Genomic DNA, 23,345 nt, shown 5'->3' with positions numbered 1-23,345 from the left:
TACTTAGAGGAACAACTGTGCATATGTATATTTCAGTAAAGGGCTTTTTTTAAATTTTTTTTTATGGGGTTTTCTGGTGAAAAAAACCCAGTTTACATATGTTATACACTAATGGTAACTACCTTACTTTTCCTTTACAGCGAGCTGTGCTTGGCTAATGAATGTATCAAATAGAATTGGTAGAGCTGACAAAATAGTCGCAGACTGTGTTCATGTTTTGTGTGATACATGAAATAACAAACCTGTGAAAGTTAAGGCTTCATCCATAAGCCATTTTGATAATGATGGACACATAACACTTTTAGGTTTGGGTAAATTTGTCTGCATTGACCCAATTCACCTGACGTCATCATCAGAATAATCTTAGATGCGCCATACTGGTGGGCAATGTCACTGTGCGTTATTTAGTAAAGTGCGCATTTTAGGCGGCGCAGCAACTACATGTAAACCTATTGCCTTTAAAATGGTGAGCGTGGCACAGTCGCTGCGTGTGACGTGCGTGCAAGGGGTCAACACACCCAAACCAAACAGTGCACTCCTATAGTGTCCGTCATACCTCAAAAAGACTTCTTGTGAGAGTCAGTAGAAAATAATGAATAACCATGCACAACTTTTGTGTAAATCTTGTTCAAAAGCAATCAAACACTTTCACAGGGAACATTTTTAGCATTTTTTTGTTAAGTCTGTGTTGTCAACTTAGTTTTCTTTTGATGATCTTGTGTCCTGTCAAAAGATCCGATTTTGATAGTTGTGTGCAGGGTAACGAGAGTCACAGTAGAATGTCCCTGTTCACTAAACATTTGGATTAGCAATGTTATTGTAACACGAGTCACTGTGAAATTCCCTGTGATAAATACTGTCACATGCTTAACTAGAAACTAATCAAACAATCTTGTCAAGTAATCACTATTAATAGAATCACATGTGCCTTTCACGTTAATTTTGTTACAATCTGACATTATTTAAGTCAATTTTATTCACTAGTGTTCGGGAGATATTTTAGCCCCTCCTCTTTCATTCAATGCATGTTTTTGTTCAATTGTGACATAATTTATTGATAAAGCGAGTATTAAATGATGAAATATTTTGAAACTACATTCTTAGCCGTTTTTTTTTTAATGAATCCTGTTGTCGCTGTTCATTGTTTGACTCAGAATACTTTGCAAAGATCAGTTAGAGTCAAATGCTGAATGTTTCTGCCAGTGGACATTTTTAAAGCATCGGTTTCGACACATTTTGTAGCCTTGCTCAAGGCTGTGGCAGTTTTCACTCTTATAAAGATATAACGAGCCTAGCATGTATACATCAGGAATAAAAAATTTCAGACTTTTAGTGGAATTCAGACCTTTTGAGGTCTTGTGAAAAACATCAGCTGTTCTTTTTTTCGGCATAAGTTTTGAAATCCTACTCATTGATCTACTTCTTTTGTACTGAGAACATGTTCCAAAAAGCTCTGTGAAACCTGAACCCCAGGGGCTACTAAAAAGTGGTAATTCCAACATTTCAACATAACTTTCTAAAGTTTGGATCCTAATTTCAGATATTTTTGTCTCTTATGACTCTCAACCGTGATACACTGCGTAATTTATGTATCGGACTGAGCATGACGTCCGTACTTCTACTGTGCATAGGTCATCTGCACTCGAATTACGCATAATGGAGGTAGTTTGTGAGTCGTAGTTTTAAGTTTTTGGACATCACAAGTTTTTTTATTGTCTAATGCTGGACATTTAACTTGAATGTTTTGATAGAAAGTTAGCGGCCGTGTTAACCGAATTTCCAAAAAGTTCCTATCATATTATACACATAAAAAACACACAATTTTAATAAGACATCTTTGTGTTAAGACATTTTTCCCTAGAGTACAGATGTCCTTAGCCTTTAGTCAAGGCGCACGCGGCACAACGGATAGCACGCACAGCCCCAAAAATGTAACGCACGAAAAAAGACTATCACCGTGTGCGGCGAAGCCCCTTTACCAACGATTTTGCCAACGATTTTGGTGGGAGATTAATGTAATGCATTAGCGTGGTGAGTTGCTGGCCAATAAGAAGCCACATTTACTTGCATGACGTCACAAGAACGTTCGATGCAAATTCGTAACATTTTCTCCCACCAAAATTGTTGGTAAATGTAAAGAAAAACATAAGGCCCCTAAAACGAGTTGGTAAAGGCGCTTCGCGGCTTTGCCGCTCGTGGTGAGTCTTTTTTCGTGCGTTACATTTTTGGGGCTGTGCGTGCTATCTGATGTGCCGTGTGCGCCTTGACTAAAGGCTAAGATGTACTGGGTTCCAATCCCATCTGAGTGGTTCTTTTCCACCTACAGTAATTGGAAAGCCCGAGGTACTGTGCTTATCACTTTAAACATTTTTTTATCCCTGAAGCAATTTTTACACCAATCAAACACCAAGTAGTTTATCAGTTTTTATTAACTTTATTAAAATGTAAGCAAATCTCAAAAAAAAAAAATTATAACTACTTCCATTGTATACCTGCCAAACAAAAACATTAACAAAGTGAAACCCTAACGTCTTAGAAATGTCACAAATGGCTTACAGACCCCTTGCATAAAGCAAAATGATACAGAGACGCTGAGCTCACTTGCACCTTTTTACGCACAAAGAACAGCTATCGTCCCATCACTTGCCTCCTTTGACCCCGGTGAGGGCGCTTTTTGACCCTGGTGAAGGCGTTTTTTGAGCAGTTGACGTCACATGCAGGGGGTCTAGTAAATGTGTGTTTTTCTCCCTCCTATTTCCAAGATTGGTCACATCTTTGATTATAATGTCTTTGCATGTATCTTCAGGACAACAAGTTACAGAGATAATTTTAATCGTGCCTTGATTTAGATTTTAATCAAATAAAAATAAAATCATTAAAAGCAGCATTTGTTCTTGCTACCAAAGCTATACTATTTACAAGAATGCACAACTTCTGGCACATCTGGGCATACAATATTTTGAACTTTAAAAAATTACTTGCTCTTTATAATTATCATGAATTTATTTTACAAAGCTGCAATTTGTCTTCCATCAATTTAATACAAAACTATATAAGTTTTCTTAAAATATTTTTTTTTCATAATCAAAATATAATGTCATATTTCCCTCAAATATAAAAACAAAATGGAATTGTTCAGGATTTTCCCAATTGAAAAAAAATTAATTAGAAAAATATTTAAATTACTCCCTACTACTATTAAGGAATCATAATATGCAAACATTTAACAAGTTGTGAAAAATTTGCCATGTTTTGTAGTCGCAGGAAAATTTAAGATAGTTATTGCTTTAATGTTAATGTCAGCACCTTCGGAAATCTCTCTTGAAGGTTGGGTCATAGGTTGGTAAAAACTCCAAAAACTAATGACAATAAAAACTATACTTGTTAAGTAGAACTGCAGCTAAAAGTATAAACTGTTTTTTTTTCCAGAAAGGATTCACTAAGAAGTAATATGGTTTGGACAATTTTTAACCCCAAAACATTAAGGTTTCAGATTGAAACTTAGAATCTGTGTGTTCACAAGTGAACTTTAAATAGTAATTGGTGACACATGCAAGTTTCATAAAATTATAAATATTGTACTTGTTTCTTCTGGAAAGGAAGTTTTGCCACAAAATAAATCTCAATTTGATTAAAAGTTCAAATTTTTTGGCGATATTAACAGGCATCAAATTTTGTTTTTGAAACAATACACAGCTGCATCTAGTATCCTAAAAGATGAACAGTATATATTTAAAAAAAACTTTATTACTGTAGTGCCAAATTCACCGATAATACTGTCTAGCTGAACTCAATAACATAGGTTTCCCAGATTTTTCTCTGGTTATTTTTGGAAAATAAGCTTCCAATTTAAACAGTGCATTATTATATTTTGCGCAAAAATAAAAGCTCCTCAAAACATTCAATCAATTTCACTTAATAATGTGTAAGCAATTGTTTGTTTGTTCATGCGATTGAAAAAAAAATAAACAATTCACTCATACAGCACTTCAATTCGCAGCAGCTTTTTGCAGAAATCTCTTGTTGCGCCAATTCTGCTAAATTGGATCCCAGCTAAAAAGAATGCCTTATACTTTAAACTGTGCATTTCGGCTTTTTAGCCGCTGTATTGCAGTGTTTTAATAAATAAACCATGAATAATAATAATAATAATAAAATGAATTAGAAGCTGTATAAATATGCATGCTTCGTAGTGAAATTACATGGCAGTTCCAAATGAAGAGGCAAAATTACTAGAATAAGAAATAATGAAAGTCGACGAGGTTGCTTCTTTTTTACCCCAATTTGATCAGGCAAATCTATTACATCTGTGAACTGTGAACATTAATCTTTCTTGAGATGTTACAATGTCCTCCAAGCTGCAACTGGTCACAGGTTGACCTTAATTAGCCCAGCATTTGCCAAAGTATATCTGGAAGAAGAGAAAGACAAAAAACAAACAATGTGTAGTGAAATTCAAGTAAAGCAATCGCACAACATCGGTAAAACAGTTTTGAGTAAAGGCCAACACTTTGTGTATGACAACATTATATAAAATAACAAATCTGTGAAAATTTAGGCTCAATCGGTCATCGGAGTCGGGAGAAAATAATGGGAAAACCCACCCGTGTTTCCGCACGTTTCGCCATGTCATGTAATGTGTTTAAAATAAATCCGTTATTCTCGATATCGAAAATTGTTTTAATGTTTTCTCAAAAAGTAAAGCATTTCATGGAATAATATTTCAATGGAAGTCTTTCACCATTACCTTCTGTAAACCCTGTAAGTTATTTGTAAATCTTTGAACTTTTTTTTTTCTTTCTCTGTACCGAAAGGGTCCAATGGCTTTAACAGCTGCCAAGCACATGTCTTATTATCAGAGCTTACATTCAGAGACTGTTGTAACTGTTCTTGGAATATTAATTTGTGTTTTTTGCCCATACACTGATGTGTGTTAGCACTGTATACTCAGTACTTTCAAGAGTCCTGTGAAAAAAATATCACAGGCATGTTACTCGGGTGGGAGTCGAACCCACGACCCTTGCAATTCTAGAGCAGTGTCTTACCAACTAGACTACCAAGGTTGCCCGGTAGCTAGAGGCAGATCGAATCCTATGTTTTGGCAGCGGGTACCGCAATGATATAGAAAATGTTCTTGTAATGTCAGCTGTGAAAAGTCACAATAGAATCTCTACCTTAGCTAGGAAGAGCCAAAAACCCAGAGTGCAATAAAGGGAATTTAGTAAACACAAGCAATGTGGATAAAATGATGTTCTGCCAAGGCGGCCATGTGTGCAGAAACCATATGCTTACTGACTTTACAACAATAGCCCTTCATCTTACCTGAAGCCTGCCCTCTTTAAGAGATCTGTAACGGCCGGTCTGATGCGAGGAACACCTCCCCTACTATGGTTACCCTTCCCAGTGATGATGAACATATGCCTAGTAGGGGGCTTGGTTACCGGGGGATGGGGCTGGTGACTGAAGGCTTCTAACTCGGCCTTTTTCTCCTCCAGGACCTTGTTTAGCATGAGTAGGGCTTCGTCAACGTGTAAGCCGTGTAGGTCCAAGGTGTTGTCACTGAAGAGGGAATTCCTGTCAAGGTTTATAAGGAAGTAGGATGGGAATGTGTGAAACAAAAATACCTTTGGGAATATATCCACTCACTGTGCCTTAAGGGCCTTGCAACATGAGGCATCTGGGAGACAACCAACTGCAGTGCATGCTACATGATCACTTTGGTAGCACAGGAGTAATTTGGCAAACAATTTCTAATGATTCTTAAGAACATTGTGTGAACATTCAAATGTGAATTGATTCTTTTTTTGGAACTTGCTGTCTGCAAATTTCCTCGTGTGACATGGCCCTCACTTTTTATATTGCTACATGTAGATCAAAGGACTTTCAACGAAAAAAATATCTACACTTTTCACAATCTTCAAAGATACTGTATTTCTAAGCAAAAAAATAAATTAATTTGATTAAATTGGTTTCATCATTAACTACAATTCTTGTTCATAACAAATCCCAATCTTACCTTGAAGTCAAAATGACCTCAGAAGCTCTTTGATTTGCCTCCTTCATTTTCTCTGTATGGAGATGACCCTAAAAGAAAAAGAGATTAACATTTACAAAAAAAAGTGATTATTACACATTGTTGTAAGGGTAAAACCAAATTAGATTCTTTATCCCAGATGCAAAATTAGCATCTATCAAATCGTTGCGGTACCCTCTGCTAAGACATAGGATTTGATTTGCCTCTAGCCACCGGGCCAGCTCAGTGTTCTAGTGGTAAGACATTTGCTTAACAATGCAACGGTCGTGGGTTCAAAATCCCACCCAAGTGATTTGCCAGTGAATTCTTTTCCACAGAACTCGGGAAAGTACTGAGTATACAGTGCGTCATACACATCGGTGTGTATGGGTAAAAACAAATTATATTCTTTATCCCTGATGCAAAACTATTATAAATTAAATTGTTGCAGGAACCTGCTGCTTAGACATAGGATTCAAACTGCCTCTAGCCACCAGGCTAGCCCTTTAGTTATTGTATATTAAGACATCTACTGGAGCAATGCAAAGGTCTTGGGTTCAAATCCCACCCATTTGCCTCTGTTTTTCTCACATAACTCAGGAAAGTACATTTTATACATTGCTTATTACACATCGGTGTAAGGTGTAAAACAAATATTCCTTTTCCCCTATGCAAAATTAACATTATTTTAAAACAAACTATAATTATCATTGTATGTCTGATTCAATATCCATGATCCCCACGCTGCACCAACCTGCTGTGAGTAGAAGGAAGCCAAGTCTTTAAGGCCTTGTTTATAAGCAGCCGCTGCTTTCTGGAACGCTTCATGGCGTTGTCGATAATGCTGTGTGGCCTCGGCCCGGTAATCTACGTAGTCCGGATTGCGGACAGATTGGAAGTAACTTCCCTCCTGGGAAGCGGAATCATCGGTCTGGTGAAAAAACATGGCAGAAAAGAAAAAAATAATAATAATAAAAGGTATTTATAATGCGCTTTTCCAAAACTTGATCAAAGCGCATAACAAAGAAAAGGATAAACTATAACTTGCAGGAAACAAAATCATTAATCTACTATTTAGGAAAGAGATACGTTTTAAGTTTTTTCTTAAAAGTAACAACACAAGAAGATTTACGGACATTAACTGGGAGAGTGTTCCAAAGTTCAGCAGCAGAGTGTGAGAAGGCGTGTTTGCCATAACTTAATCTAGATTCATGAGTGTTAAGCTGAGTTTTATCGGAAAAAGAACGGAGTCCTGGACGGTGAGCTTGGCGAAGAAGAAACATTTTAGACAGATAAGGTGGAGCAACGCCATTCAAACATTTAAAAACATATAGAAGAGTTTTGAATTGGATGCGCTTCTCCATGGGAAGCCAGTGTAGTTTCCTTTCTTTTTCCAGAAAGGAAACAGTTGAATGAAAAATCATGTAAGAGATGTGGTGTTGACTGAAAACCAAGCACGTTCTCAGAGCTATCAAAGGGACAGAGATAGATAATAACGTTGTTTGTCATTAAGACCTTTAGGTTTATCCCTGGCTGCCGCTTACCAGGTTACATCATAAACTTGGGTGTGATTCCTGGCTACAACTGCAAGGAGCAGTTGTATCGCTTCTGACTGGCACCACCGAACAAAGATGACTAAATAGGGAGACCGTCAACATAGTGCTAGATGGCTCAGTTGGTAGAGGGCCAGCACAATAAAAACTTGTGTATGTGTAATTTTTTTAAATTAAGTTATGAAAGGATACCTTCAACACGGTGACGTCAGACTTGTATCTCAAGCCTCGGACCACCCACAGTGATGACTTACCCCCTCGCTTGACGATGCAAGACTCTCCCTCTCAGCTTGTTCAATCTGTCGTCTCTCCATCAGCTCCAGTGCTTCATCTGTGTAGACATCCTTGGGTCGGTCAGATGCCGACATGAAGAACGATTTAACCTGCCCAATGGTTGGCTCCAACTGAAAACTAAAAGTCAGGATAATCATTTATCTTCATCTTTTCTGTACAGACATTTTTCAGCAGATTTTGATTTTCCTTATTGATAATTGTGTAAGGCCAGTGTCCACACTTGATGTGACCTAACATATGTATACACGAAATAACAAACTTGTGAAGTTTAAACTCAATCAGCCAATGGAGTCACAAGAAAAAAAAGTGGACAAAAAATCCTAAAATATTTTCAGTTTTCAAACATTGAGTTTTGGAGAATTGCAAGATCAAAACCAATTGCCCTGAGCCAAATTTTCATATTCTGCTAAGCAGAAAATACTGCTTAGCAAATTTCTTTGAATATAAGAAAATAATGAGTGGGTCACCAATTGCAGCGATGTAAATATTGTGGACTTTAAGCTTGTAAACAGTTTCTATTAAAGGCAGTGGACACTATTGGTAATTACTCAAAATAATTATCAGCTTAAAACCTCACTTGGTAACGAGTAATGGGGAGAAGTTGATAGTGTGAAACATTGTGAGAAACGGCTCCCTCTGAAGTGATGTAGTTTTCAAGAAAGAAGTAATTTTCCATGAATTTGATTTTGAGACCTCAAATTTAGAATTTGAGGTCTCGAAATCAAGTATCTGAAAGCACACAACTTCGTATGACAAGGGTGTTTTTTTCTTTCATAGTTATTTCGCAACTCCGACGACCAATCGAGCTCAAATTTTCACAGGTTTATTATTTAATGCATATGTCGAGATACACCAAGTGAGAAGACTGGTCTTTGACAATTACCAATAGTGTCCACTGTCTTTAAGCAAGATTTCTTTGTGCTTAGCAAGTTTGAATGGTTACGGGCTTTATGAAATTGAGCCCTGGTCTTGGCCTTGGTGCCTCTTCCAAAATTTCCACAAGACTTAAAGATTTTACTAATGCAAGTGCCCTCTCCAGTCCTGTATGACTTACTTATTGGCCCTGAAGATTTCCTCCAGAGTGTCTCTGTCTATACTCGGGAATTCCTCGAACAGTTTGTCCTTCTTCAGCTTAGTTGCTATGGAAACAGAACCGTCACACTCCAGCTTCTCTTCAGTCTGGTTTAAAAACAAAACAAGAAAACTGTTATGACGATTTACATCTTACACTGACATAAAAGCAAATCTACTTTCTTCAGAGAAGTTTGTTTCTTTATTTGTGGGGTGTTGAGGTGTTTCCTTGCTTGTTTTAGGGGACTTCCACTTCCCAGTCCAAACCTCAATTTCACTCAGTTTTGAAAAAGAAGGAGAACATTATTTTATCTGTCTGCTATTGATGACAATAACAAACAACCCAAATGGGGCTCCTCAAGACCTTTTTCTACGCAGGGAGCTTGATACAATGGCTACTTTTTTCTACAGCAGCGCCCCCAACCACTTTGGGGCTTAACAAACTAACAAACACAATGAGGGCAGTCAGGTTAGCTCAGTGGTTTCTCTCCATGCCTTTCACCTCTGTGCATCCCGGTTCGAGCCCGGACCGGAGCCTTGCTTGTGGATTGGGTTTTTCACTCCCTGCCTGGGTTTTTCACTCCCTCCCCACGTTATTTCAATATTTACCCAGTCAGTTTCCCGTGTGGTTTATAAGTTGATATTTAATACAACTATTGATATTGAATACACCCTATTCATTATTATTGGTATTTAATACAATATGTAATATGTTGGTACCTCCACATCTTTGCTGAGTTGTGCAGCCAGTTGTTCGTCCATGATCTCTTTCAGACTCGTCCTTTCTTGCACCGGTTGCCTCGGCAATGTCAGCGGATCAATCATGCCCTTGTTGTCTCCGTACCCAACGAGGGAGCTGTTTAGTTTCATGGCTCTCGTTGGGGAAGCCTTAGACTCTTGGTACCTTGCTGATCGAGCCGTCTGAACTTCAGCCATGTGATTGATATCTTCCTGCTGCTGCAGTCTGCGAGCGAGTTCTTCATCTACCAAAAGCAAATTTGGAGTTTTAGTGATAGCTCAAACATCTGATGTCACACTTCTAGGCACTTGAATAATGTCAGATACTGAACTTTCGAGCCTGCTGTTGCCTACTACATCATGTACATGTACATGTACCGTCAACTTATATTAGGTTTTCGATAACACCATGTGTATTATCTACTTGCTGGGTAGATCATGTTCTTTTAAGAAATTGTCTTGCTATGTATTCTACTACCGCGGAGTAAATTTTTCCGAATTCGGAAGACTTCTCTAACACGATGGAGTAGATTTTCGGATTTTGGGAGACTTCTCAGTTCTGAATAGAACTGTCCTACTTATTAACTACTACCCGAGCAGAAGAAAGGAAATCGGCCGGGACTACTATTTTTACTTGATGGATGCATACAAATAATATAACAAGCTTTCTGCACACTTTTCCTACCGTGTTCATTGAACTTTACCTGCTTTGATCATGGAATCCACTTCCTCTTCTTCTTGCTCAAATCTCGTCGTCAAAGTCCGAGCCCACAAACCATGTAGCTGCTTGGCGAGGTCATAGTCCACATGAACCTGTAAGTCTTCTGCTGGAAGACCATCTGAAACCAAAAAGAAAACTTCATTTTTAATAGAAAGTACATTATTCAGTGGTAACAATGCATAACTATTTACCTCTGCGTCTTTACTTAATGTAAAAAGATTGCATTTTAGGCCTATATTTTTTTTTCCCCGGAGGCAATAGTTACAATTTTCGTTTCCAATGCAGCTAGAATTCTTCAACCTCTTATAACCATTGTGCATTTTCTAAGAACTGAGAAACCCTGGGGCCAATTTCATAGAGCTGTTAAGCACAAAATTTTGCTTAGCATGAAATTTCTTCCTTGATAAAAACAGGATTACCAACAAAATGTCCATTTGTTGCATATTGCTTGTTACTGGTATTCAGCTGATGTTTGCTCATCCTGAAAATCATGTGGAAATTTGGTTGGTAGTCCTGTTTTTTATCGAGGCAGAAATTTCATGCTAAGCAAATTTTTGTGCTTAGCAGCTCTATGAAATTGGGCCCAGGTTTACCTGGGAGGAGACAGAAGCCAGCAGAGCCAAACATCTCCTGAAGTTGAAGGGCAAAGGCTGGGTCCAGTTGTAGCATCAGCCCCTCCTTCAAATTAGACAACTCTTTTGGTCTCGTTCGTGCTGCATGTGCCGAGGAGGAAAGGAGAAGCAGGATCAATATTTGCATGAATGCCATTTTTGAGATGGAATCCAGGAGAGGGATGTTGTATATTTGTTTGAGGTAACACCACGTGTATACATTTTTGCTTGGTAGATTATGTTCTTTTGAGAACTTGCTATATATACTGCCGTGGAGTAGATTTTTTTTCGCATTAGGGGGACTTATCTGTTCTGAAAAGAACTCTCTTGCTTATTAACTAATATCAGGGTGGAAGGTATAGGAAATCAACCGGGACTACTACTTTCGCTTAGTGGGGTCGAGGGGGCTTCTTGTTATTAACTTCACTCCTGCAGAGTGAGTTCTTAATTAGTCTCAACATTTCCGATTAACTTGCTCTAGTTATCGTCAGGAGAGGGGTGTTGCAAGAAATAGTTTTGAAGATGAGCTGAACATTGGGGGACCAAAATACAAAAGAATCAGTTGATGAAAAAATGAAGAGCAATGAATATAAAAGAGGAAAAGAGATAAAAGAGCACTTACCTTGCATGGTGATGTCTGCTTTCTCTTCAGTCATCACTTCTCCATCTCCCATCTCTCCACTTTCCCCTTGTCTCGTCATCGTCTGCTCTGGGCGTGGTACGCGAAACTCCTCCTCTCCTTGCTGCTTCCAAGACAACTGGACCCCACCTGCTGCCTCAAGCATGTTTCGCCTCAGAGAAGTGGAGTCTTGTTTCATCCTTGCCCGCAGATCGTCAACTTCATCCGTCTTGTCTCTCTTAGGTTTACTGTGGGATTTCATTGATGCACTGCGAGAGGGTGTTTTTGGCCTGACAACTTGCTCTCTCCTCGGTTCCGGGGTGGCTCCTTTAGATTCAGCAACCCTTTGAGATCCTCCTTTGTTTGCCTCCTCAAGCTTGATTTCTGCAACTGCTAAGGTTGAACTTGTATCATCTGAATGTGTGTTTGGACGTTGATTTTCAACGGGAGGAGATGCAGTTATTGGGTTAGGTTCTTCTTGAGTACAGCCCTCAAGAAGTTTTCCATCCTCAACGTTATCCTTGTTTTCATTGAGAAGGGTTTCAGAGTGTGGATCTCTATTTGCAGTAATCTTTTGTTTATCTTCGAGCCTCTCATCTGTAGGAGAGGAGTCCTTTGGAGTCTGCTTTTCTTCTTGAGGAATATCTGACTTCTGTGAGCCATTTGTATCTTCTTGCTGGGCCACTTTTGGAGGCCCTTCCACTTCACTAAAAGAATCTTGCTTCACTTCAGCAAATTCAACAGCTAAGTTTCTTGGGTCCAACTCTCGCAACAAATTGTTGATTCGACTGGAATGCTGTGGTGAATCTAATGTAGCATTATGTGATTTGTTGACACTGGTAGAAGTTTCTTGTTTGCATGGGGAACTAGTAGCAGACCGTACATCTCCGGTGCTTATGCTTTTTAGAATGTCATCAACAACTGAGATCATACTAGAGGCCAGGTTTTGAGTGAGTCGATTGGGACTGAACTGATCTCTAGATTGCTTTTCGACAAGCTTGGCATCTTTGTGTTGATTTCTTGCCATCTTAGATTGTGTTGAGTCATCTTGTGGAGAATTTTGAGAAGCACAAGTTTTATTTGAATGTTGCTTTGCTAGCGGGCTCCTCTCACTGTTGCTAAAGTCATCAAGAAGTATATTTGTGACCCATTCAAGATCTCCTTCACATCTCGACAAGATGTCTTCAAGATCAACTTGTGGAACGGTCGGGAAGAGGGCACTGAGTTTCTCTAAGTTGTCACTGGTGTTATTTTCCTGGTCAGTCATTGTACTCTTATGGAGTTTAAACGACGATGGAATTGGAGATTTATTTTGAGGTGAACTTGATGAGGACAAATCAAGAGTGCTTTCCTCTGATGTTGTAATATCTCTCTTCTTGGTAAGTTGCCTTGCCTGTCCGGAAACCACTCTTAACCCCTTCTTTTCCACATCATCTTCAGATATTTCCCCCGATAATAACCTTTGTAAGCATGAGAAGTCAGCAGGAAGGGTGTTTGTTCCTGCCTCAGTAAAAGAGATTCCCTCGGCCGAAGAGCTTCTTAGTTTCTCTGGAGTTAGTCTCCCTGCATCACTTCCACTTGCATCAGCTAGTTCTGACCAGTCCACTTTTCCAGGGGAGAGATTAGGAAACACTGCTGCCATTTTTGTTCCTTTTGTTGACTTTGAGCGACGCAGTTTCTTTTTCTCTAGAAAATTCAAAACTGCGGTCTTGTCTTGACTTGAAGGCGATATTAAAGGGCTAGGGCTTTGGCTTCTTGGGGTCGAGCACGGTGAGGGGGTTAGTGGAGTTAAAACTGGGTGTTTTTCACTGTTGGGGTGATGGAGGAATGATGGGCTGGTTGTTGTAAGAGCATGCGGACTACTGCTTACTTTGCCTTCTTTATTAGAAACTTTTACATTACTACTGTTTATGTCATTGATTGATGGAACAGCATTGCTACTGGAAAGAGTTGCTGTGATTTTGTTATCTTCCACAGACCCTTGGCTCATTTTTGTCGTCTCGTTGGAGGAATTAATTTGAATCTCTTGACTCAAAGTTGCGATGCCTTCTTGGGTATGTGGAGATATTTTGTCCGTTTGTTTTAAGTTTGAATGACCAGTAAGAATGTCAGTTTCACGAGCAGAAATTTCATCTTTGATGTCATCCATTTTACAAGTTTCCTGTTTTTCAATATTTGTTAGTTCATGGGACAGTATTGAAGCTGCATCCTTTATTTCATTCTTCATCAACGAAAAGTCCTCCTCTTCGGTTTTATCATCTTGCTCATTTAGGCCATCGTGAGGCTGAGTAAGCTCTTCACTAGCTCCAAGAAAGTTTCCAGGGGACACCTTTGACTTGTCAATATTTTCTTGATGCTCAATTTCTGTTAGTTCGTGAGACAGGACAGAAGCTGCATCTGCAACTTCCGTCATAACAGCTGAGAAATCATCTTGGTCTTCAGTCGTTTCTGATATGGCACTCGAGCCATCCTGCAGCTGAGTTTGTGAATTGCAGGGATCAGGCAACCCTCCTTGAGAAAAGGCCATCCTTGCTCCCTCATCACCTACCTGACGATCTTGTCTGATGTCAGCAGGAGCCTCACCGGGGTTCTGCTGTGAGCCGAATGTCTCACATGAAACACCACTGTCAGTTGTTTCTGTTGTGAAATCTTCAATGTTTCTTCCTCTTCGAAACTCTTGATTCTGCTCATTCACATCTCCATCCGCAAATTGAGCTGAAGGTTCTGGCAAATGAATAACAAAATTTTCAGAACCATAACTGCTCACCCCTGTTTCCACTCCAGTTGCCTCCTCATGCAAAGCTCCTTGATGTAAAATCGGGCTCGATGAAGACTGGTTGATTGGTGGCACGTACGAACCTTGTGCTGAAGGTTCTGGTAGATGTATTACAAAATTGTCCGAACCATAACTGGTGACCACTGTTTCAACTCCAGTTGCCTCCTCATGCAAAGCTTGATGTGAAAACGGGCTCGATGAGGAATGTTTTGCTTCTGGCACATAAGACCCTTGTGTGATTGAACTGATCACTGCCTCCAAATCATCATCCCCGACGCTCTCTAGTCTTTCTTCTCCTTTGTCGGCACCCTCTTGAGTATTCTTATCAGGAGTCGTATAAGTCGTCTCAGAAATGTACTTCACCATGGCAATAATGTCATCATCTTCTTCAAGATTATTGCTTATTTTAGTTTGAATATTCACTTCGCTTGGCGAACTGGTGGCTTCAGGATCTTCTCCTCCTGCGACCTCACCAAGTTGCTCCTCTTTTGTCATTTTGGCATCTTCCGTTTTGTCCTCTGTTTGTGGGGCTATCGTCGAGCCCGCCACTCCCGACTCCATCTCAGCCCCCTGTGATGAATCACAGGTTATCGACTCCATGAACGTATCAAGATTATTCTCCTCGTCAGATACAAACATCTCGTCTTCACTCAGGCTTTCCTCTTGCTCCTTGGAGTCTTTGGAAACTGCAACAGAGTCTCCAAGTGTCTGTCTGGATCCCTCATGTACGTCTTCCTGTTTATCTTTAAGACCCTCTTCATCATCCTCATAATTTCTCCTCATCTTCCGGCTTTCTCCAGCATCCTCGACTTTTAAATTGCCTCTTTCTATCTTAAGATCCTTCCCTTTCTTGTTCGTGGACGGATGTTTGTCCTTCTCTTGTTCTTGTTGAGGTTTTCTCTTCTTTGGTTTGGACGAGCCAAGAATATTTTCAACGGTGACGTTCTTCTCAAACCGCTCTATCATCACTCTTATTCTGTCCCTTGGAACATTGTGTGTGTTGTACCTGTAGAATTTTAATAATTTAAAATAATTTAATTAATTAAAATGAATGATTGGGCCGAAAACAGCTGTCCATTTGGCTTCTAAGTGAAACAGTTTAAAAAAAAAGGTTTGTTTAGAGGTGCTCATAAAAACTTTGCGTGCACATAAGATTGGCGGCTGTGTCTATGGCTACGACTCTTGCTAAGGGTGTTGCTAAGGATATCGTTTACTTCAAATCAACGCACGATGATGCAGAAATCCAGCCCTAGCTGTAAGAAGATACAATTTCGTATGTTATGGGTTATAAGTCTAGCTTTATTCTAGATAATGAGAATCGACCGTGACATGCGGCTGGCCATGTTATTTGGTGAAACAATGCAATATGGGAAGTCAGTATTTGGTGAAACAATGCATTATGGGCAGTCAGTATACTTATGGCATACTGCTACATCCTCTTTCCTAAGTTTTGTTTCAGTACTTGAATAAACAAACAGCTTTGGATACAAAGTGAATGTACTAGCCATAACCACAAATTCAGCAATGGACTTACTTCGCACAACGTTTCAACGGGAGTTAGAATTTCTTATTTTCGTTTTATTCTAGATAATGAGAATCGACCGTGACATGCGGCTGGCCATGTTATTTGGTGAAACAATGCAATATGGGAAGTCAGTATTTGGTGAAACAATGCATTATGGGCAGTCAGTATGCTTATGGCATACTGCTACATCCTCTTTCCTAAGTTTTGTTTCAGTACTTGAATAAACAAACAGCTTTGGATACAAAGTGAATATACTAGCCATAACCACAAATTCAGCAATGGACTTACTTCGCACAACGTTTCAACGGGAGTTAGAATTTCTTATTTTCGTTCTAGGGGATAGTAATAATAGTAATAAATAGTAAGCAGGATTTGAAACTTTGCATGATGGAAATAAGATATAGAAGAGTTTGCGGTAACACCATGTAATGACAATCTCTAAATGAGTTAGGGTGGTTCTGAAAAGAACCGTTGGATTAACTCGACGTTTCGATCAGTATGCTCTGATCGTCATTCTCCAGAAGACGATCAGAGCATACTGATCGAAACGTCGAGTTAATCCAACGGTTCTTTTCAGAACCACCCCAACTCATTTAGAGATTGTCATTACATGGTGTTACCGCAAACTCTTCTATATAATAAATAGTAACATATCATAGCTATGGATTTAGATTCCACTACAATCAGGTAAAACTAACCAACAACAATGTTTTTTTATTATATGATTTTGGTAAACATTTGTTTGAACTTCACAACTTCATAACAATTTTAATCAGGTAGAAAATGGAGGATGGTTAAAGCCAACACTCCTGCAAAAAAAGTAAAAAGATAAAAAAGAGAGACAATGATCATACTCACTTGAACAGTTTGCCTATCTTGAATTTCCATGGCGTTGTGGGCTCACGAAACACAACTGAGTAGTTGTGGTTGATTGCCTGTTCAAACAAAAATAGCTTGTTGTCATTTATACACAGATTATCCACATTGATAGCTCACCATAATGCCTCAAAAATCATAATTTTGTATCCTTATAGAAGTAAGATTCATCCCATGTTGAGCCTTATTGACCCCATAGTGAACCTTACGCCAACATCACACGCAGCTACTGTCTGCTGGGCTTGCTCTTTTGGGAGTCAGATTGCGTGCGCATTGCATCCAAATACTACATGTCCTAAAATGCGCTGGACAATATATAGCGCACAAGGCGCTGCCGCCCAACAAGGCATTACGCATGCGCTGACAGATACATCCTGGCAGTCATCGGGGGAAAATATCAGTACAGGATACTCAAAAATGTCTATACATGAAATCGGGGCATAATGGAGAACCACTGAATTTATTTAAAAGCCACAACCACACAGTGGCCTTGCTTTTGTTAAACCAACATTTTGCAACAGTATGAATAATTTAAAATTTGTGAACAATCACCATGGCGACCTAGTCCTGGTGTGTTTATTTAGCAAGTCAGACGCAAATAAAGTACAGTCTACTGAAATCAATATTCTCATAATCAGAGACTAGGTTTTGTTGTTTGAGATTATCTAACATTAACCACGTCTTTCTGGCTACATGCCACCTTTATACTTTGGAACTATTACAAAATGAAGTGTTCATGTTTGCTAAAAGAGTTCCAGGGAAACTTATTGAGTAACTCACAAACTGATTTGAATAGGGATCTTTGCCCTTATCTTAAAGGGGCTGTGTCGTCATGTGATGCAGGCCTATAGGGCCATGTCACACCAGGCAATTTACGGGCAACCAGTTCCAGGCAATCTCGAAGAAGAAAAGGCATTCCCATTTGAGTGTTAAAATTTGTCTTTTGTGGATCATAAGACAAAGTTTTAAAATTGACTCGTGTGCTACCAAAGTGATCATGCAGCATGTGCTGCAGTTGGTTGCCTCCAAGTTGCCTGCAAAAGTTGTCTCGTGTGACAAGGCCCTATGACTGTACATGGGGTTGTAAACTCTGAAGCCTGGTTCATACTTCCGGCTAATGTGAAAGAAATGTTGACGTTACATAATTCCAGTATGAACTGGGCTTTACCAGTTACATGAGGCACGCTCTCCATAGATATGATACAGCAATGGAGTAAGAGTTAATACTTCCATGTACAGTCCAAGGCCTGCTTTGGTAATGACGACCCAGCCCATTGGGCCCCATTCAATTTAATATCTTTAATTACCATGACAACGTAGGGCTTCATCGTCCAGCGTTCAATATTGGTGTTATCAATGACTATTGGTGTAGCCCCTGAAGTCATGGCCTCCTTGCCTGCAAAATAACACAAACCAATATTAGTTAGAAAAGAGGAATCTAAATTTAGATCTTTGTTTATCCCAACCGAGACATCCACTGTCATTCCCATCAATAATGCCACATAATTCTCAGGTTACTCAAGTTCAACGATATCAGAAAGTTTTTGAATGATTTTTGTGACTTAATGCCAGTGACTTCAGGATGACTGAGGCCCATGATTATGGTACCATACTTGTACTCGACTAGCAAATTCGGATGCATATTTTACATCTATTAAATTGTTCTGTACCCGCAGCCGCTGCTTAAATATAGAATTCAAAATAATAATAATAATAATATTATTAATAATAATAAAGAACACTTAATAGAGCGTCGGTATCCACCTCAGGAAGGCGCTCATGGCGCTTGAGGAGAGAAAGACAAATTAGGACTGAGGATTGTGTGAGTATCTTGTTTGAACAGGTGAGATTTTAAGTTTGTCTTGAATGTTGTGATGGATGGAGATGAGTTGACAGTCAGTGGGAGTTGGTTCCACACCCGGGCTGATGCCACAGAAAATGACCTATTGCCCCAAAGAGTGGAAGTTCTGGGCTGATGAAGCATCATGAGCTCATTAGAATGCAGTCCGGTGTGTGCTGAGGTGTATGGGTGGATGAGGTTGATGAGGTATTCTGGAGCACTGTTGCGAAGGATTTTGAAAATGAATAGGGCAAGTTTGTACTGAATCCCGTGTGATATTGGCAGCCAGTGGAGATCGTGTAATACAGGAGTGATGCGGGAATATTTACTGGTGAGAGAAACTAGTCTGTCAGCGATGTTTTGTAGACGCTGCAGACGTTTTAGTTGAGTTCTCTTGATGTCACAAAGCAGTGAATTGCCCATGTCAGTGGTCTAGTAGTAAAGTGGCATGCCGTTGAATGGCAAAAGGTCATGGGTTCGAGTCCCACCCAAACAATGTGCCTGTGGATTTTTATTAGACAGGACTCGTGGAAAGTACCGACTATAAAGTGCTTGACACACATTAGTGTATAGATATTAATCAAAATAATCTTCTTTATCCCAGGTGCAAATTTAACATCTATTTAAAAAAAACCTGCTGTCTTACATTTTTGATGACTCCAGTCATGTGCATCAGACAGCTTGGTCACATCAAACTTGTATCTACCCCCAGTCACAAAGAAGTCATCTGTACTCAAGATCATGCCTTCACCAACCAACTTCCTGTGAAGAAAAAAGAAAAGAAATGAAACTGTCAAACATGAGGTTTTTTGAGGATTAAAACCCACCTATACCTCACCAACAGTTTCAAACACAATCCTAAAACATCTACTCTAGTGTAAATCGCTATAGTTGTTTTTGATAATTTGTGAAGCGCAGTGATACTCTTTGAAATTGGGCTACGTAAGAACTGCTTTTACTATTATAGTATGTACCCTTGGTCAAGCGCCAAACTAGGGTAAATCTTTAAAGGGGCACAAGATGGTAATCCTTTTTTTCTTTCATGGGGGGGGGGTTTGAAGGGTCAGAAAGTAGGATTAACTGTGTACTGTTCAGGCATATACCACAATCTATCAATTCAGGCTGGCACATAGTTTTTAATTTAAAACAACAGTGGATGGTATGGAATGCTAAGACAGTTATTGCTAATTATAAAATTCAATAATATAGACAATGTTACCTTGCGAGTGTGCTCTTCCCACTCCCAGGGCAACCCCTCATCAAACACAGCACATTACCCCGTGGTAGTGGATCGACCTGTTCTTCTGAGTCTCTCTTTCTGCTGTTTCCTTGGTCCACTTGAGCATACTTTGGGTGGTCACCTATTGGCCATTTTGGAGGTTGTTGGGACACGCCCTCGTGAGATGGATTTGTTGGGAACGATTGAGGACGTACTCCACCTTGGAATTTTTGAGTTGGATTTTGGGAGAATCCTTGATTCTGCAGCCATGGTGGTGCTAATGAAGAAGAGTTCGCTTGGTTTTGATCTCTTCCAGTGGGCTGATGAGACTGGAATGGCTGTGTTAAGGGTGGTGGGTAATTCGGGAAGGCACTAGCTTGGAATGGTTCAACCCCTCGAGGATTCCATTTCTGCGTGAAGAAAGGCTTGCCATCTTGAGGTCTGAGATGTCTCTGCAGCATGGAGGCCCTGCCTGCTGGCCGGGGCATTGGCCGGGGCATCCTGTTCTGGTGCCGAGGTGGAAGTCTAGAGTGTTGGAAGCTAGACGGTGGAAACTGGGGTCTCATTTGCGGTGCCTGCTGCCTGTGGTCACCGGTAAAGGCTGTCAGGACAAAAGCCGAGGTGTTTACATCAAGGTTGATTTTCTGTTTATCTGGCCATCCTTCCATTCTGAATTGTGTAGATTGATGATCGTCTGCCCTGAATTCAGAGCTTGGACTCTGTGCCGATGTTCTTGGAGATGATTCTCTTTCCATTGTTGTCACAAGTGGAATGGCAGAACTTGCAGCCGTAGAGGAATGATCAATAAACTTTTCATCCTGCCCAAGTTGATGTTCAGTAACAATTGTCTCAATTCCCTCAGTTGATTTGTCTGACATGATCAACATCTTCTCGTTAAGAGTTTCTGGATCATCTGAAGGCGTGTTCACCGGACTGTAGGCAGGACCAGAAGCAGCAGGACCTGAAGCGGTAGGACCTGAAGCGGTAGGACCTGAAGCGGTAGGACCTGAAGTAGCAGGACCTGAAGCAGTAGGACATGAAGCAGCAGGACCTGAAGCGGAAGGACCTGAAGCAGCATGATCTGAACTAGCAGGACCTGAAGCGGTAGGACCTGAAGTAGCAGGACCTGAAGCAGTATGACCTGAAGTGGCAGGACCTGAAGCGGAAGGACCTGAAGCAGCATGATCTGAAGAAGCAGGACCTGAAGCAGCAGGACCCAAGGTGGCAGGACCTGAAGCAGCAGGACCTTCAAAGGCAGAACCCGTAGGTGAGCCTTGGAGATCTGGCTCAGAATACTCAAGTGCTTCCGAAACCTCTCCATCCAAAACAGGTTTATTGTCCTTGATCCTTAAGTCTGTTAAATGACTCTGTGCAGCTATTTGGAAACTGCTCCTATCGACTGTGTGTGCCCCGAGAGGACCTGTGTAAGGAGGGATGTTCAAGTTGAGAGGTGGGGTCAGTGTCCTCTGTGTCTGTGACTGAGGGTCATTACCACCAGCGGCAAACAATAATTCCTCTTGATAGGCTTCTTCTCCTGCATTTTCCGGAGGGATGTAGACATCTCCGAATTGTGACAGTCCGTACATGCCCTCCTCGGCATACTTTTCAGAGGTCAGTGTCCTCTGTGTCTGTCGTTGAGGGTCATTACCAGCGGCAAAATGTAATTCCTCCTCATAAGCATCTTCAACTAAGTTTTCTGGAGAGTCTCCTTCAGCTTCCATCTTAGGGATGTAGACATCTTGGAATCCTGATCGTCTGTACATGCCAGCCTCAAAGGAAGAAGTTTGATCCACAAGTTTGAAGAGTGTTTCCAAAGCTGCTTCCACTAAAAAAAAAAGGTCAGAGAAAGGGTTCATTGAATCTTCGTAATAAATGTCAGGATACACTTTTGGTTTACAACGACTCTAAGATAATGACCGTAAACTTGGTAAGGAGCACTGAAGAGCTGTTGATAATACAAAACATTGTAAAAAGCAACAACCTTTGAAGTGGTTTGAGAGAATGAGGTAATTTTCACCCAAAGAATTTGAATCTGAAAGGCTTCAGGCATGAAGTCTTTCTCAGGCATTCCAACACACAAATTCTATGCAACAACCTGTGCTTTTACCTTAAATTATTTTCTTGCAACTTCGATGACAAATTGAGCCCAAATTTTCACAGGTATGTTATTCCAAGCATATTGGGATACAACAAGTGAGGATGGCCTGGGGCCTGTTTCAAACGAGATCTCAAAACAATGTTTGTTTTGCTACCAAATTGCACAGTGAAATAACTTTACAAATTTGCGTTGTGTGGAACTAATCTGCTATTGCCACAACCAGGATCAAAGCCTCGTCCAAAAATCACCCAACCCCGTTTTAGAATCCCCAAAATCATTTGTGTGATATGACGCTTTGACAATTGTAAAAAGTGTACCCAGCCTTTTTTATCTTATTTATTTAGATTAACCCTTCTTACAGTGTTACACTACAGGGAAAAGTTTCCGTATGGCGCCACCACTTATTCATTCGATATGAAATAATATAGTCCCAATTTACCTCAATGAGATATCATTGGGGCCATACGGAAAGTTATCCCAGTACAGTCCCAAATCCTTCTACTATCAATTGTCATTGTGTATATCCATCCAATTGCTATAAAATGAAGGGTTCAGAATGAATGGAATGTGATTACAAACTTCGATGACCAATATCTATGATCGGAGCTTTTTCCGGGTAAGATAGGAGGAATGGATAACTTTCTGTATGGCGCCACCACTTTTTCACTAATTTTTACAAAAAGGGATATCTCATTGAGGTAAATTAGATACTATATTATTTCATATCGAATGAAAAAGTGGTGGCGCCATACGGAAACTTTTCCGGAGGAATGGTCAGGTGGTCTTACTTTTTACATTTCTAACTTTATTTTTTTTTATTGTATTTATTTTTATATATTTTTTATATAGTAAAACACACATCAAACTAAAAACTACTCATAAATAAGTCACCATAAAACAATCAAGAATCCCATGAATGATTTATTACCCTTGAATTCACAATCATTCATGATCATGTGAACCACAACAGGATCCAGCTTCCCTTCAAACATATCCTGCAGATATCGAAGCTCCTGGGTCCTTGTCTCCGCTTCGGACTCCTCCTCCTCTCCACCGCCAATCCCTTGAGCGATCATACCGGCGGGCTGACGGTCCGATTTCCCCACTGAAGATCGGTTGGATTGCTGGCTTTTTCGGCTGCTGGCCTCGTCGCGATCACCAGGTTTGGACTTCTTTTTCTTTGGCATTGCCAACGCTGTGATCGCTTTCTCTAGTCTGAGTGTAACGTTATATCAAAATAACTGGCATTGCCACGGATGGTAATTTCCCCTTTTTCCAGAGGAGGTTTACATCATCATTGACCCGTACCCGAGTGACCTTCTTGGGATGCCCGATGTTTTGGAAGTGAGCCCTCAAGTGTTGAAAAAAAAAAACACGTGCGATGATGTAGT

The 23,345-nt window shown here is 40.1% G+C and overlaps 1 protein-coding gene across 1 annotated transcript; it reads right to left on the bottom strand.

Annotated features, from left to right (window-relative positions):
• Nucleotides 1–4,160: 4,160 nt before the first annotated feature.
• LOC117293343 lies at nucleotides 4,161–23,280 on the bottom strand. Its single transcript, XM_033775627.1, has 15 exons — nucleotides 22,883–23,280; nucleotides 19,857–21,681; nucleotides 19,284–19,399; nucleotides 18,105–18,193; nucleotides 16,780–16,856; nucleotides 11,624–15,402; nucleotides 10,984–11,103; nucleotides 10,374–10,508; nucleotides 9,652–9,914; nucleotides 8,915–9,039; nucleotides 7,821–7,977; nucleotides 6,768–6,944; nucleotides 6,017–6,084; nucleotides 5,323–5,574; nucleotides 4,161–4,411 (listed from the first exon to the last, which is right to left on the bottom strand). Exons 1-15 carry the CDS (start codon nucleotides 23,139–23,141, stop codon nucleotides 4,369–4,371), a joined length of 7,485 nt encoding a protein of 2,494 aa, XP_033631518.1. The 5' UTR covers nucleotides 23,142–23,280; the 3' UTR covers nucleotides 4,161–4,368.
• Nucleotides 23,281–23,345: the final 65 nt, after the last annotated feature.

This window comes from Asterias rubens, chromosome 8 (genome assembly GCF_902459465.1).
Source record: "Asterias rubens chromosome 8, eAstRub1.3, whole genome shotgun sequence".
NCBI lineage: Eukaryota > Metazoa > Echinodermata > Asteroidea > Forcipulatida > Asteriidae > Asterias > Asterias rubens.
This window is presented reverse-complemented; position numbering and strand designations above follow the sequence as displayed.